We start from the raw sequence: 15,953 nt of genomic DNA, 5'->3' as shown, positions 1-15,953 counted from the left end.
GACAGACGTGACAGAGTCTGGAGACGCCGTGGAGAACGTTCTGCTGCCTGCAACATCCTCCAGCATGACCGGTTTGGCGGTGGGTCAGTCATGGTGTGGGGTGGCATTTCTTTGGGGGGCCGCACAGCCCTCCATGTGCTCGCCAGAGGTAGCCTGACTGCCATTAGGTACCGAGATGAGATCCTCAGACCCCTTGTGAGACCATATGCTGGTGCGGTTGGCCCTGGGTTCCTCCTAATGCAAGACAATGCTAGACCTCATGTGGCTGGAGTGTGTCAGCAGTTCCTGCAAGAGGAAGGCATTGATGCTATGCACTGGCCTGCCCGTTCCCCAGACCTGAATCCAATTGAGCACATCTGGGACATCATGTCTCGCTCCATCCACCAACGCCACGTTGCACCACAGACTGTCCAGGAGTTGGCGGATGCTTTAGTCCAGGTCTGGGAGGAAATCCCTCAGGAGACCATTTGCCACCTCATCAGGAGCATGCCCAGGCGTTGTAGGGAGGTCATACAGGCACGTGGAGGCCACACACACTACTGAGCCTCATTTTGACTTGTTTTAAGGATATTACATCAAAGTTGGATCAGCCTGTAGTGTGGTTTTCCACTTTAATTTTGAGTGTGACTCCAAATCCAGACCTCCATGGGTTGATAAATTGGATTTCCATTTATTATTTTTGTGTGATTTTGTTGTCAACACATTCAACTATGTAAAGAAAAAAGTATTTAATAAGATGATTTAATTCATTCAGATCTAGGATGTGTTATTTTAATGTTCCCTTTATTTTTTGAGCAGTGTATATATATTTGTTATAGGTCTACTTGGTAGCTCTGCAACACCTCCACAATGAGTTTCTGGCCCTCCAGTCACCTCGAGACCAGTGTGCTTGCTACCCGATGTCATAATAAACAGGGTTTTTTTTTACTGCCAAGCCACACTCATTCTCTTATATCCTGCAGCCTACTGTAGGCCTAACTCAGAGCATGATTCACACCCTAGCTATTTTGATCGTTCAGGTGGTTACACAGTGTAACGTCTGCTTCAAACTCACACTCTCAAACACGTAGATCCCCTGAACGTAGCTCACTCTCCAGATTCCAATCACCTGAATTCTAATCACCTGTTCACACACCTGTATGTCATTATTACACACTATTTAGTTCAGTTCCCTGCACCCATCTTTGTGAGATATTGTTTGTGACACACTTCTATTTGGAGTGCTGGTTTTCCCCTGTAATTTAATCCTCCAATGTATGATAGTTTTGGCCTGCCTCACTAACAATGCCTTTTGCCTATTCCCTGCGTGTACTTTAGCCTATCGGATAACCTGTTATAAACCTATTGCCTGATCTCCCGGATGACGTTACTAGCCTTTTCCATGCTTGTACTGTTGCCTTTTTGGACCACCTGTGTATGACCTTCTGCCTGCCCCTGGACCCAGCTACCTGCCTCCTCCTGTGTATGACCTTCTGCCTGCCCCCCACCCAGCTACCTGCCTCCTCCTGTGGTCCTTTACCAATAAACACCTGCTGCACCCTGAGCTTGAAACCAGCTCTCCGTCTCCCCTCGTGTTCTTTACACACAGTTGTCATTTTTTTTCTCCCACAAAGACAATCCCTTAATGTCAGGTATGATAACCCGAATCTGATCTTTATAGGACTCCATTTAAATGCCCATTTGTAGCACCCAATGTAGTGCCCTCTGAGGCATAGAGATATTTCTGCGTTGATGTCTGGGTTCTTACGGTAATGGTGCTGATGAGGAATGAGTAATGCTATGTGATGCTGTTGTTACTGCGATTTCATCAGCGGATTTTCTCAAACATCTCCATCTTTAAACATAAAATTGCCATGAAATTAACCCGTCGACAAGTTGTAAGGACGGCCATTAGCCAATTTTACATCAAACTCGCCATCACAATAACAGTTCCCTGTGTAGAATAAAATAATACAAAAGGATACTAGGACAAGGCCTATTTGCGTATCACTGCTTGGGGTAAAACAGTGTTTGACTAGGCCTGCTGGGATCACTGTTTCAGAGAGCATCTTCGATATACGAGATTTCTCAAGATCATGGGGTTTGCTATTTCCAGCCGTTGATCGCTCATCTAACAAGGTAATTAATAGCACATAACTTATTACACGACCATGTTCTAAAATGTATTATGGATTAATATAACATTGCCAAATTAAATACCGTTGTAAGTCGATTTTAGATTAAGACTATTGTCTACGAAGACCAGAAAGAAGATAAGTTAAATGCGTTTTAAATGTTATAAGACTCGTTCAGATTTATGTAGCCCAGAACTAAGTTTTTTTTGGGCAATGGTGAAATTAGTATTCAATACGTAGCCTATTGTTCGTCCATAAAAATGTGCATAACTGCCCTTTTAATTGTGTTTTTAAGAAAAACGGTTTTTATGTCAACACATATTATTGCACTTGATCGGCTTTGCTATGCAACAACTGTGTATCCACATGTGAGCTGAATAGGCGAGTGTTATTTTTTAAGAGCTGTCTGTGTATTCACCAGGAAAGAAGAGAGGCACTTCCCTCATTATAATTATAATGCAGATAACAGTTTTTCAAGAAAAAGCAAATCAACCGTGCGCTGTGGACTTTTAAAGCAGGGCAAACAATCAAGTCGGTTTTCGATGTTTTGCGCGGTTTTGCGCACACATCCTCACTAATATCTTTAAAAAATATAGGCTGGCCTACCACACAGGACTACATTTGTGAAAAAAATAGCCCGATAAGGATATCACGGATAGGGGATTGGATAGCCTACCCTTGGGGTCAAAACAAGTGTTAAGTTATTTGATTAGCTGTAGACGGGCCATGCGCATGATTTACTAATCGTCAAATATATTATTTTTTTCCCCATAGATTCTATGAGAGATGGAAGCGATATGGCTGTACCAGTTTCGACTCATCGTCATTGGGGACTCGACAGTAGGAAAGTCGTGCCTGATCCGGCGATTCACAGAGGGACGCTTTGCGCATGTGTCCGACCCCACAGTCGGTGTAGACTTCTTCTCGCGCCTAGTGGAGATAGAGCCAGGAAAACGCATTAAACTTCAAATCTGGGACACAGCCGGACAAGAGCGATTCAGGTGACACTTTTTTGATTTTTTTTTAATCTTCCATTGTAAAGACCACATAACTTGCGTGAAATAAATTACACGTTTTTTTTTATAGTCACCTGTAATTATTATTACACTACTAGTCAAAAGTTTTAGAACACCTACTCATTCAAGGGTTTTTCTTTATTTTTACTATTTTGTACATTAACGCTTTTCCAACAGTCTTGAAGGACTTCCCACATATGCTGAGCACTTGTTGGCTACTTTTCCTTCACTCTGCTGTTCAACTCATCCCAAACCATCTCAATTTGGTTGAAGTCGGGGGATTGTGGAGGCCAGGTCATCTGATGCAGCATTCCATCACTCTCCTTCTTGGTCAAATCACCCTTACACAGCCTAGAGATGTGTTGGGTCATTTTCCTTTTGAAAAACAAATGATAGTCCTACTAAGCCCAAAACCAGATGGGATGGTGTATCGCTGCAGAATGCTGTGGTAGCCATGCTGGTTAAATGTGCCTTGAATTCTAAATAAATCACAGACAGTGTCACCAGCAAAGCACACACAGACCATAACACCTCCTCCTCTATGCTTTACAGTGGGAAATACAGTCCTTTAGTAGTGGTTTCTTTGCAGCAATTCGACCATGAAGGCCTGATTCACACAGTCTCCTCTGAACAGCTGATGTTGAGGTGTGTCTGTTACTTGAACTCTGTGAAACATTTATTTGGGCTGCAATTTCTGAGGCTGGTAACTAATGAACTTATCCTCTACAGCAGAGATAACTCTGGGTCTTCCATTCCTGTGGCGGTCCTCATGAGATCCAGTTTCATCATAGCGCTTGATGGTTTTTGCAACTGCACTTGAAGAAACTTTCAAAGTTCTTGAAATGTTCCGTATTGACTGACATTCATGTCTTAAAGTAATGATGGACTGTTGTTTCTCTTTGCTTATTTGAGCTGTTCTTGCCATAATATGGACTTGGTCTTTTACCAAAGAGGGCTTTCTTCTGTATACCCCCACCCACCTTGTCACAACACAACTGATTTGCTCAAACGCGTTAAGGATGAAATAAATTGCACCAATTAACTTTTAAGAAGGCACACCTGTTAATTGAAATACATTCCAAGTGACTACCTCATGAAGCTGGTTGAGCGAATGCCAAGAGTGTGCAAAGCTGTCAAGGCAAAGGGTGGCTATTTGAAGAATCTCAAATAGAAAATATATTTTGATTTGTTTAACACTTTTTTGGTTGCTACATGATTCCATATCTGTTATTTCATAGTTTTGATGTCTTCAAGATTATTCTTGTCACGCCCTGATCTGCTTCGCCTGTCCTTGTGCTTGTCTCCACCCCCCTCCAGGTGTCGCCTATCTTCCCAATCATCCCCTGTGTATTTATACCTGTGTTCTCTGTTTGTTGCCAGTTCGTCTTGTTCGTTCAAGCTTACCAGGGTTTTTCCTGTCAGCACCTATCGCTTCCCAGCCTCTCTTTGCTAGTCCTCCCGGTTTTGACATTTGCCTGTCCTGACCCTGTATCAGCCCGCCTGACCTCTCTACCTGAGCCTGCCTGCCGCCCTGTACCTTTGCTCCACCTCTGGATTACTGAACCCTGCTTGTCCCTGACCCTGAGCCTGCCTGCCGTCCTGTACCTTTGCCTTACCCAGGATTTTCGACCCCTGCCTGCCTTGACCTGTCTTTGCCTGCCCCTGTTGTTACATTAAATAGTGTTACTTTGACAGTCTGCATCTGGGTCTTATCTTGCTTCCTGATAATTCTAAAATGTAGAAAATAGTAAAAATAAAGAAAAACCCTTGAATGAGTAAGTGTTCAAAAACTTTTGACCGGTAGTGTATAACAATATAACATTTTATCTATAATTTGTCTCATCACACTATTTTGCAAAGAAGGTCTACAGTAGCCTCAACAGCACTCTGTAGGGTAGCACCATGGTGTAGCTGGAGGACAGCTAGCTTCCGTCCTCCTCTTGGTACATTGACTTCAATCCAAATCCAAGGAGGCTCATGTTTCTCACCCCCGTCCATAGACTTACACAGTAATTATGACAACTTCTGGAGTACATCCTCCAGCCTATCAAAACTCTTGCAGCATGAACTGACAGGTTGTCCACCCAATCGAAGGATCAAATAATGAATCTAGTACTGAAAGCATAAGCTACAGCTAGCTAGCACTGCAGTGTATAACATGTGGTGAGTAGTTGACTTAAAGAGAGGGAAAGACAATAGTTGAACAGTTTTTAACTAATTCATTTCTTACAAAATGAAAAAGCAATAGAGAAATAGAGTGAGAGAGAGTAATTTTTTCACTTTCAATCACATTTCAGGAAAACCCAGATGCAGACAGTGTCGAAGGAACAAACATTTATTTCTAATACAGGGACAAGGCAAATGACAGTTCAAAGGCAGGCAGGGGTCAATTATCCAGAGAGGGTGCAAAGGGTCCAGAACAGCAGGCAGTCTCAGGGTCAGGGCAGGCAGGGGTCAATAATCCAGTGAGGTGGGGCAAGATACAGAAGGGCAGGAAACAGGAGACAAGGGGCTGTGAGACATGGATTTAACTCTGGACACATGAAAGGGGGGATGTATAAGGAGGGTACGGGGCAACAGAAGACGAACAGCAGAGGGGCTAATCACCTTGGCGATGGGAAAAGGGACGATAAACCGGGGGGGTAGTTTGCGGGATTCCACTCGGAGGGGCAGATCCTGGGTGGACAGCCATACCTTCTGCACGAGATGATACCGTGGAGCCGGGGTCCGGTGGTGATTCGCTTGTCGTCAATACCTGGAGGTGGTCTTAAGGAAGGACCGACCGGGCTCTCCTTCAGGTACGATGACAGCAGCGGACAAACATCTTGGCCGAAGGTATGCTGACCTCTTCTTTCTGCTCAGGGAAGAGCGGGGGCTGATACCCCAGGGAACACTCGAAAAGTGATAGGCCCGTGGCAGAGCAGGGAAGGGTGTTGCAGGTGTATTCGACCCACACAAGCTGCTGGCTCCAGGTGGTGGGGTTGGCGGAGACCAGGCAGCGCAGAGTCGTCTCAAGGTCTGGGTTGGCTCGCGCTAACTGGCCGTTGGACTGGGAGTGGAACCCGGAGGACAGGCTGGCCGATGACCCAATGAGGGTGCTGAACGCCTTCCAGAACCAGGACGAGAACTGAGGACCCCGGTCGGAGACCATGTCAACTGGCAGTCCATTGATCCGGAAGACGTGCTGCACCATGAGCTGGGCCGTCTCTTTGGTAGAGGGTAGCTTGGGGAGAGGAATGAAGTGGGCGGCTTTGGAAAACCGATCACGGTCAGGATGGCAGTGTTGTCATCAGATGGGGGGAGACCCGTGACAAAGTCCAGGGAGATGTGAGACCAGGGACGGTGAGGGACAGGCAGAGTTTGGAGGAGACCAACCGGAGCTTGCCGAGGAGTCTTGTTCTGTGCACAGACCGTGCAAGCGGTGAAGAATGTGAGACGTCAGGAACCATGGTAGGCCACCTAAAGCGTTGTCTCACAAAAGCCAGGGTCCGACGGGAGCCCGGGTGGTAGGCAAGCATCGCGTCAGGCACAAACATCCGGTTATCTGGACACCCCCCCAGGGTTCGGCTGGGAACGCTACGCCTCCCGAACCTGCTTCTCTAACCAGCTGAGTGCCGTCGCCAGGCACGAGGTGGGAAGGATGGTCTCAGGTTCCGGGGTAGTAGTCGTGGGACTATAGCGGCGTGACAGCACAGCCGATAGGAGAGGGAGAAGTTGAACCGGGTGAACAGTAGGTCCCACCTAACCTGCCTGGAATTGAGGCGCTTGTCGGTGTGGAGATATTCCATGTTCTTGTGTTCGGTCCACACAATGAATGGATGTTCCAACGCCATCTTCACCGCGAGAAGCTCACGATTCCCCACATCGTAGTTCCTCTCCATGCCGTTGAGGCGGTCAGAGAATAAGGCGCAGGGATGTAACCTGAGGTCCAGGGCAGACCCCTGGGACAGGACAGCCCCCACTCCGACATCCAAAACATCGGCCTCCACCACGAACTGGCGGGACGGGTCAGGATGAACCAAGATGGGAGCTGTGGTGATGCGGTGTTTAAGTTCCCGGAACGCCCAGTCAGCAGCTGGGGACCAAGTGAACAGAACCTTGGGAGAGGTGAGTGTAGACGGGGGGAAGCCAGGATGCTGTAGCCCCGGATAAAGCGACGATAAAAGTTGGTGAATCCCAGGAAACGCTGCAACTGTACTCTGCACGTAGGTTGGGGCCAATCCACCACTGCTCACACCTTCCCGGGACCCATCTGTTTCACTTACTTAGCTAGTAATGCAGCTAACTAGTTTAGCCTACTGAATCACTCTGCTCAAACAGAGGGATGCTATGTTAGCTAGCTGGCTATGACTTTTCAACACAACACTGAAACTCTTCCAAGTCAAAGTAAGCTTTTGGTATTACTCATTTATTGCCACCGGGGCCCGCCGTGTAACTGCTAACTGACTGTACACTAACGTTACTGCATGACTGTAGCGGGTTTACTAACGCATTAGTTATAGTAGCTATGCTGACTAGGACATTACTTTAGCTAATATGGTGACAATGATGTAGGCTGTTTGTAGAGGTTTGTCTTGGAAAGGGTTTTTCGCCTGGTCACATACAGCTGATTTGTTGTGCATTGAAGTCCACAAGCGACAACGTGGCTGTTATGAGTGAACTCTGATCAGGGGTGTATTCATACTGCCGATTCTGTTGAAAAACGTTTCTTAAACAGAAGCAAATGGAATAAAACGGGTATAAACATACCTGTATTTGTCCAATAGAAACTACCATTTGCAACTGGTGGACTAATGATTACACCCTATATCAGCTAGATGCAGGCAAGAGTGTGCACGGCGGTATTGATTGTCATTCGCCTCAAATTTGTCTCTCAACCTGTGTGCACATACACTGTAAACTTTCATTCATAGGCTAGGTTGTAGGAACCTCATGATGGGTAAAGGGAAAATTTGAGTATCATGTTGTAGCCTAAACCTATCGGTGTTATATTGACTGGGTGAATGGAATATGAATGAGAGTGAGAGTAATCCAATATGCTGTAATAGAAATAAGGCCATGCTCATGAATTCTTAATTTAAAAAAAAATTAAACAGCACTGATCTCCACTGTTCTCCCTGTCACATCCTCTGTTTAAACAGCGCTGACCTCCACTGTTCTCCACTGTTCTCCCTGTCACATCCTCTGTTTAAACAGCACTGACCTCCACTGTTCTCCCTGTCACATCCTCTGTTTAAACAGCGCTGACCTCCACTGTTCTCCATGTCACATCCTCTGTATAAACAGCACTGAACTCCACTGTTCTCCATGTCACATCCTCTGTTTAAACAGCACTGACCTCCACTGTTCTCCATGTCACATCCTCTGTATAAACAGCACTGACCTCCACTGTTCTCCCTGTCACATCCTCTGTTTAAACAGCACTGACCTCCACTGTTCTCCCTGTCACATCCTCTGTTTAAACAGCACTGACCTCCACTGTTCTCCATGTCACACCCTCTGTTTAAACAGCGCTGACCTCCACTGTTCTCCATGTCACATCCTCTGTATAAATAGCACTGACCTCCACTGTTCTCCACTGTTCTCCCTGTCACATCCTCTGTATAAACAGCGCTGACCTCCACTGTTCTCCATGTCACATCCTCTGTTTAAACAGCACTGACCTCCACTGTTCTCCCTGTCACATCCTCTGTTTAAACAGCACTGACCTCCACTGTTCTCCCTGTCACATCCTCTGTTTAAACAGCACTGACCGCCACACTTATATACTGAACCAAAATATAAACGCAACATGCAACAATTTCAAAGATCAAAGATTTTATTGAGGAAATCGGTCAATTGAAATAAATTCATTAGGCCCTAATGTGTGGATTTCACATGACTGGGAGTACAGATATGTATTTGTTGGTTACAGATACCTTAAAAAAAAATGGGCCACACAATGGGCCTCAGGATCTCGTCACTGTATCTCTGTGCATTCAAATCGCCATTGATAAAATGCAATTGTGTTTGTTGTCCATAGCTTATGCCTGCCCATACCATAACTCCACCGCCACCATGGGGCACTCTGTTCACAATGTTGACATCAGCAAACCGCTCACCCACATGATGCCATACACATGGTCTGCGGTTGTGAGACTGGTTGGAAGAACAGCCAAATTCTCTAAAACAATGTTGGTGGCAACTTATGTTAGAGAAATGAACATTAAATTCTCTGGCAACATCTCTGGTGGAAATTCCTGCAGACAGCATGCCAATTGCACGCTCCCTCAAAACTTGAGACATCTGTGTGTCACGATTGTCTAGGACCAGTAGATATGTGAAATCAGGAGCAGGAGACAGAGGGCCGGAGCAACTGAGTTTTAATAATAAATACAAGACGCAATAGCCGTTGGGCACAGGGCGCGTGGCGAAGTCCGCCAGGAGAAAACACTTTTCTCAAAACAAATAAGCGCACTGGAAAACAAACAGCGCGCGGGGCGCAGCCCGGCAATATAATGTCTACTTAATCGGATACAATTACAACTGTCCTGAGTGAACAAATGAACAATCCCGCACGAGAACCCCAACTGAAAATACACACTAAATAACCCCCCACTAATGACAAACACAAAACAGGTGCGGGATAGACAGACAAAACCAAAAGACACAGAAACAACGATCGGTGGCAGCTAATAGGCCGGCGACGACGACCGGCGAGCGCCGCCCGACCGAGGAGGGGCGCCACCTTCGTTAGATACTGTGACACTGTGGCACTGTGTTGTGTGACAAAACTGCCCATTTTAGAGTGGCCTTTTATTGTCCCCAGCACAATGTGTAATGATCATGCTGTTTAATCAGCTTCTTGATTTGCTACACCTGTCAGCTGGATGGATTATCTTGGCAAAGGAGAAAAGCTCACTAACAGGGATGTAAACAAACTTGTTCACCAAATTTGAGATAAATAAGCTTTTTGTGAGTATGGAACATTTCTGGGATCTTGTATTTCAGCTCATGAAACATGGGACCAAGACTTTACATTGTCGTGTCTTTGGCATCATTAATTCTCTGTAATTATAATTACGTGATTAAACTAATCATGTAAATGTAATTAACCAGGAAGTCGGGGAATCAGGGAAATCTTCAGATTACAATTTTTCTAATATAACTCTTCAGATATTTTAATATCTGATCAATTAGTCTTCTTATTAATGAATTATTATTTACCTCACGTCAGTCTCATTCCAAATGTCGTAAATTGTTGGTCATCTGCACGAACCCAGCCTTTACTATAAATCGTCCATACACCAATTGGCTTAATCATTTATTTACTAACTAACTAAATAATCACAGAAATGCATAAACAATCAAAACAGTAGATATTGGTTACTAACACAGGATAGGAGAGGTTCCCTAGTGGGCTAAGGCGATGTGACGGCTTGGTGGACAAAGGGAAGTGGGTGTGGACTGAGAAGGGCTGCAGACTATTAATTAGTATCTAAGATTTGCTCTTATTCTGTCGGGATCGATAGTCTCAGAGTTTAACCATTTCCAGCCGTGTAGCCAATGCTCCATGTGGTATGGTTAGGAATTCAACCACTACAATCACAGCTCACGCTGTGGGTTTGCTTAGTCTAAACTATTCGCAATCACAGCTCACGCTGTGGGTTTGCTCAGTCTAAACTATTCGCAATCACAGCTCATGCTGTGGGTTTGCTCAGTCTAAACTATTCGCAATCACAGCTCACGCTGTGGGTTTGCTCAGTCTAAACTATTCGCAATCACATCTCACGCTGTGGGTTTGCTCAGTCTAAACTATTCGCAATCACAGCTCACGCTGTGGGTTTGCTTAGTCTAAACTATTCGCAATCACAGCTCACGCTGTGGGTTTGCTTAGTCTAAACTATTCGCAATCACAGCACACGCTGTGGGTTTGCTTAGTCTAAACTATTCGCAATCACAGCACACGCTGTGGTTTGTTCAGTCTAAACTATTCGCAATCACAGCTCACGCTGTGGGTTTGCTCAGTCTAAACTATTCGCAATCACAGCTCACGCTGTGGGTTTGCTCAGTCTAAACTATTCACAATCACAGCTCACACTGGGGGTTTGCTTAGCCTAAACTATTCGCAATCACAGCTCACGCTGTGGGTTTGCTCAGTCTAAACTATTCACAATCACAGCTCACGCTGTGGGTTTGCTCAATCTTGGTACTCAAACCTGTGCCACCTCAGCTGACACAGAGGTATGCGTGGTCTGAAGAGGATTTCCTCAGGAGGGGGTTTTATTCGTAACCATAGAAAAGGCGGTTATATGACACCAGATCATGTCTGTGCTCACGGGGGCGGGCCAATGACTTAGTTCAACTTTAAAGGGAATTACAATTCTCTCACATGAAAGGTTTAACATCACATTACATCATTTCACAAATAGTTTCATCTTTACTCATTCATTCTATACAATAATTTGATGCAAACCTCATAACGGAGGCACCTGTATAAACAGAGTTAGTGTAATGTGGCTGTATTGCCTTTCATGAGGTCACAAACATGAAACAAAACGGACCGGATCGTAGCTGGCTTCTCCACCGACCGTTTACACATTCTCCAAAACATGGATATTGTTCCAGTCTCAAATTCTGGATTGTAGTAGAATTTAGCAGGAGTTCCTTTGTTCTACTACTAAGTCTCTCTCTCCATACTGCATGAAAAGGGGGAGCGAGTCTCCGCCAGGAATTTACGACCTGAGATAACAGAACAGTAGGAGAGAGTGAGAAGCCATGATCTATACACAGAAAGGGCCACGTCATGACAACATGTTATATTTTTCAGTGTATTTACCATTTATCTAAATGCTGTCCCTCTTCTTTGCTTATCCTCTCACCCGCTCTAGGTCTATTACCAGGGCGTATTACCGTAACTCTGTTGGGGGGCTGCTGCTGTTCGACATCACCAACCGTCGCTCCTTCCAGAATGTGCATGAGTGGCTGGAGGAGGCCCGGAGTCACGTCCAGCCTCACAGCATTGTCTTTCTGTTGGTGGGCCACAAGTGCGACCTGGAGCCCCAGAGGCAGGTGAGCCAGCAAGAGGCTGAGAAGCTGGCAGGTACCTATGGTATGCGCTACGTGGAGACATCGGCTCGCGACGCCATCAACGTGGAAAAGGCCTTCACTGAGCTAACGCGGGACATCTTCGAGCTCGTGAAGAGCGGTGACATCAACATCCAGGAGGGCTGGGAGGGGGTGAAGAGTGGCTTGGTGCCCAACGTGGTGCACTCCTCAGAAGAGGTTACCAAGAGCGGCCGCCGGTGCCTCTGCTGATTAGCCTGTCTGTCTAGTTGGCTTCACTCCTCACAGCCCATGCAGTCTTGTAACATTAGGTCCCACTAGCTCCCAATCTTGTCACATATATAGTTCTCTCTCACTCCCATTCTGACTACTGGAAGGCCATTTCTGCTCTAGTCTACCACTGAATAAAACATGAATACAGCTACTTTCCACAGTAACCTTCCTGGTGTCTGTCTTACCTGTTACAGGCACTCGAAAGACAAGAAATGGCCTGTTTTATGATTTCATTGTCCTCCCTGTATTTATGCTTCATCTTGTGCCCCACAGAAGGAACACACCTCAAACTTTACACATCTGTTCTGGAGTCTGGAGAGCTCACACAACTTTCGGGGGGGGGGGGGGGGGGTGTTCAATACAAGGGAAACACCAAATCTATCACAGCTTATTCCACCTTGTCTATGGAAAGAACCAGTACACTGAGGAAAGCGTGTGTTGTATTACTGGCTGTGTGCAATGCCTCCTCTGCTTTTGGTGCGAGACTGATGGCACCACCAGACACATGAACAACCAAGAACACTATAGTGTATTGCCATCATCCTTTTCATCACAGATGGAACCAAAGCTTGCGTGGACTGAATCAGTTCTACATGAGTATCAACAGGGAATTTGTACAGTTGAGTGTTGGGTAGGCTGCACTGTGAGATGCCTAACATCAATGTTTTTCATTTGCCGTTTTCTTCATCGTTGCTCATATTAAATGCACAGTTGGGGACACAAGGTACTGTATAAGATATCACCTTGTTTAACTACCCTGGCCGTCCACCATAATCGTTAGAGAATGCGTCCCATGAGAAAGACGTTTTATCTACTCCGTTGGCTTTAACAGTAAGCCCACCCCTTCAACATTGACATCTACACAACGATAGCACCTCCTGATGTTGTGAACACCAAGCTTTAAATGGGGTCAGCTGTTCTAGAGTCGTTTTTTCTTTAGTTTATTAATACCTTCATACTGTAGGGTCATATGCTTGTAGTTTTAACATGATCCTAAGCAACATTCTGCACGTGTCCAATATTTCTTCCCAGACTATTGGACTCTAACCATTATCAAACCGTTATATCTTCCAACCACAACCTTTAGTACCTCTAAAATGTATTTTTTCTCAATGCCAGTTTCCACCCTCCCCATTGAACATTTTGGGTTAGCTATGATCCCATTTGCTGCCAGGCCCATGTCCATATACAACGTTAATGCAAGCAGACCATATCTGAGAGCAATTTAAAGAGCCTTCTAAGTTCAAAGTATCTATGCAGCAGGAAACTAACTATTTGCTCGAAAGGAAAGCTACAACATGTATTAATCGACCTGAATTTTACTCTCCAACAGGGTTGTTCAATACTGCACGTGTATAGTTGCATTTTATCCATTTGTAAATAGCCAGGGTGTTCTGGATGAATTCATTTCTAGAACATGAAATGTCATAATGGTGTGATAGAAATGGGAAATTCCATGACTTTCAATATTTGTAGGAGATACAGTGCATTTGGAAAGTATTCAGACCCCTTGACTTTTTCCACATTTTGTTACGTTTCAGCTTGTAGCGTCATACCCAAGAAGAATCAAGGCTGTAATCGCTGCCAAAGGTTATTCAACAAAGTACTTAGTAAAGGGTCTGAATACCAGTTTGGGCACATCTACTCATTCAAGGGTTTTTCTTTATTTTTACTATTTTCTACATTGTAGAATAATAATGAAGACATCAAAACTATGAAATAACACATGGAATGATGTAGTAACCAAAAAAAGTGTTAAACAAACATAAATATATTTTAGATTCTTCAAAGTAGCCACCCTTTGCCTTGATGACAGCTTTGCACACTCTTGGCATTCTCTCAACCAGCTTCACCTGGAATGCTTTTCCAACAGTCTCAAGAAGTTCCCACAGCACTTGTTGGCTGCTTTTCCTTCACTCTGTGGTCCAACTCATCCCAAACCATCTCAATTTGGTTGAGGTCGGGTGATTGTTGAGGCCAGATTGTTGATGCTGCATTCCATCACTCTCCTTCTTGGTCAAATAGCCCTTACACAGCCTGGAGGTGTGTTGGGTCATTGTCCTGTTGAAAAACAAATGATATTCCTACTAAGCCCAAAACCAGATGGGATGGCTTATTGCTGCAGAATGCTGTGGTAGCCATGCTGGTTAAGTGTGCCTTGAATTCTAAATAAATCACTGACAGTGTCACCAGCAGAGCACCAACACACCATCACACCTCCTCCTCCATGCTTCACGTTGGGAACCACACATGCGGAGATAATCCATTCACCTACCCTGCATCAGACCAAAGGACAGATTTCCACCGGTCTAATGTCCATTGCTTGTGTTTCTTGACCCAAACAAGCCTCTTCTTCTTATTGGTGTCCTTTAGTAGTGGTTTCTTAGCAGCAATTTGACCATGAAGGCCTGATTCACGCAGTGTCCTCTGAACAGTTGATGTTGAGATGTGTCTGTTGAACTCTGTGAAGCATTTATTTGGGCTGCTATTTCTGAGGCTGGTAACTCTAATGAACTTATCCTCTGCAGCAGAAGTAACTCTGGGTCTTCCTATCCTGTGGCGGTCCTCATGAGAGCCAGTTTCATCATTGCGCTTGATGGTTTTTGCGGCTGCACTTGAAGAAACTTTCAATGTTCTTGAAATGTTCCGCATTGACTGACCTTCATGTCTTAAAGTAATGATGGACTGTCGTTTCTCTTTGCTTATTTGAGCTGTTCTTGCCATAATATGGACTTGGTCTTTTACCAAATAGGGCTATCTTCTGTATTCCACCCCTACCTTGTAACCACTGATTGGCTCAAACACATTAAGGAAAGAATTTGCAAAATTTTCAAAAAACCTGTTTCTGCTTTGTCATTATGGGGTATTGTGTGTAGATTGATGAGGGAAAAAACCTATTGAATCCTTTTTAAAATAAGACTAACGTAACAACATGTAGAAAAAGTCAAGGGGTCTGAATACTTTCCGAATGCACTGTATCTTACAGCAACTGGAGTGTTGCTCTGTTCAGGATAATAAGATAGTTTGGTTTCCCCCTCTTTCACTGAAGTCACCCCCTCTGATTATGAAAGGAGAGAGATCCCTGGGGAAGTCCACAGCCTTTAGAAAGACATCCGTTACCTACATATTATACATGCGTATTGAGCCTCCATGTGCCAGACACATGTGAATACCCTCCCCACCACAGGTGGCTGGTGGCATCTTAATTGGGAAGGACGGGCTCATAGTCATGGCTGGAACGGAATAAATGGAATGGTATGGAACAAGTGAAACATGTTTTCCATATGGTTTATACCATTCCATTCATTTCATTTCAGCCATTATTATGAGCTGTCCTCCCCTCAGCAGCCTCCTGTACTCCCCACCTATGTCGTTGAATGGACTCTCCTGACTGTATTCTCTGCTAGGCCAGGTACCAGATCAGCTGCTGAATTCACAGCAGTGGCGCTAAACCAACTTTGTTTTTCATTCTAAACCATTGAACGACTGTGATATAGGAATGTAG

The 15,953-nt window shown here is 45.0% G+C and overlaps 1 protein-coding gene across 1 annotated transcript; it reads left to right on the top strand.

The window, feature by feature from the left end:
• Positions 1 to 1,782: 1,782 nt before the first annotated feature.
• LOC115204474 (ras-related protein Rab-39B-like) lies at positions 1,783 to 13,984 on the top strand. Its single transcript, XM_029770080.1, has 3 exons — positions 1,783 to 2,118; positions 2,889 to 3,115; positions 12,001 to 13,984. The coding sequence occupies exons 2-3, from the start codon at positions 2,901 to 2,903 to the stop codon at positions 12,425 to 12,427; spliced, it is 642 nt and encodes a 213-aa protein (XP_029625940.1). The 5' UTR covers positions 1,783 to 2,118; positions 2,889 to 2,900; the 3' UTR covers positions 12,428 to 13,984.
• The last annotated feature ends 1,969 nt before the right edge of the window (positions 13,985 to 15,953 follow it).

This window comes from Salmo trutta, chromosome 12 (genome assembly GCF_901001165.1).
Source record: "Salmo trutta chromosome 12, fSalTru1.1, whole genome shotgun sequence".
NCBI classification, from domain to species: domain Eukaryota; kingdom Metazoa; phylum Chordata; class Actinopteri; order Salmoniformes; family Salmonidae; genus Salmo; species Salmo trutta.
This window is presented reverse-complemented; position numbering and strand designations above follow the sequence as displayed.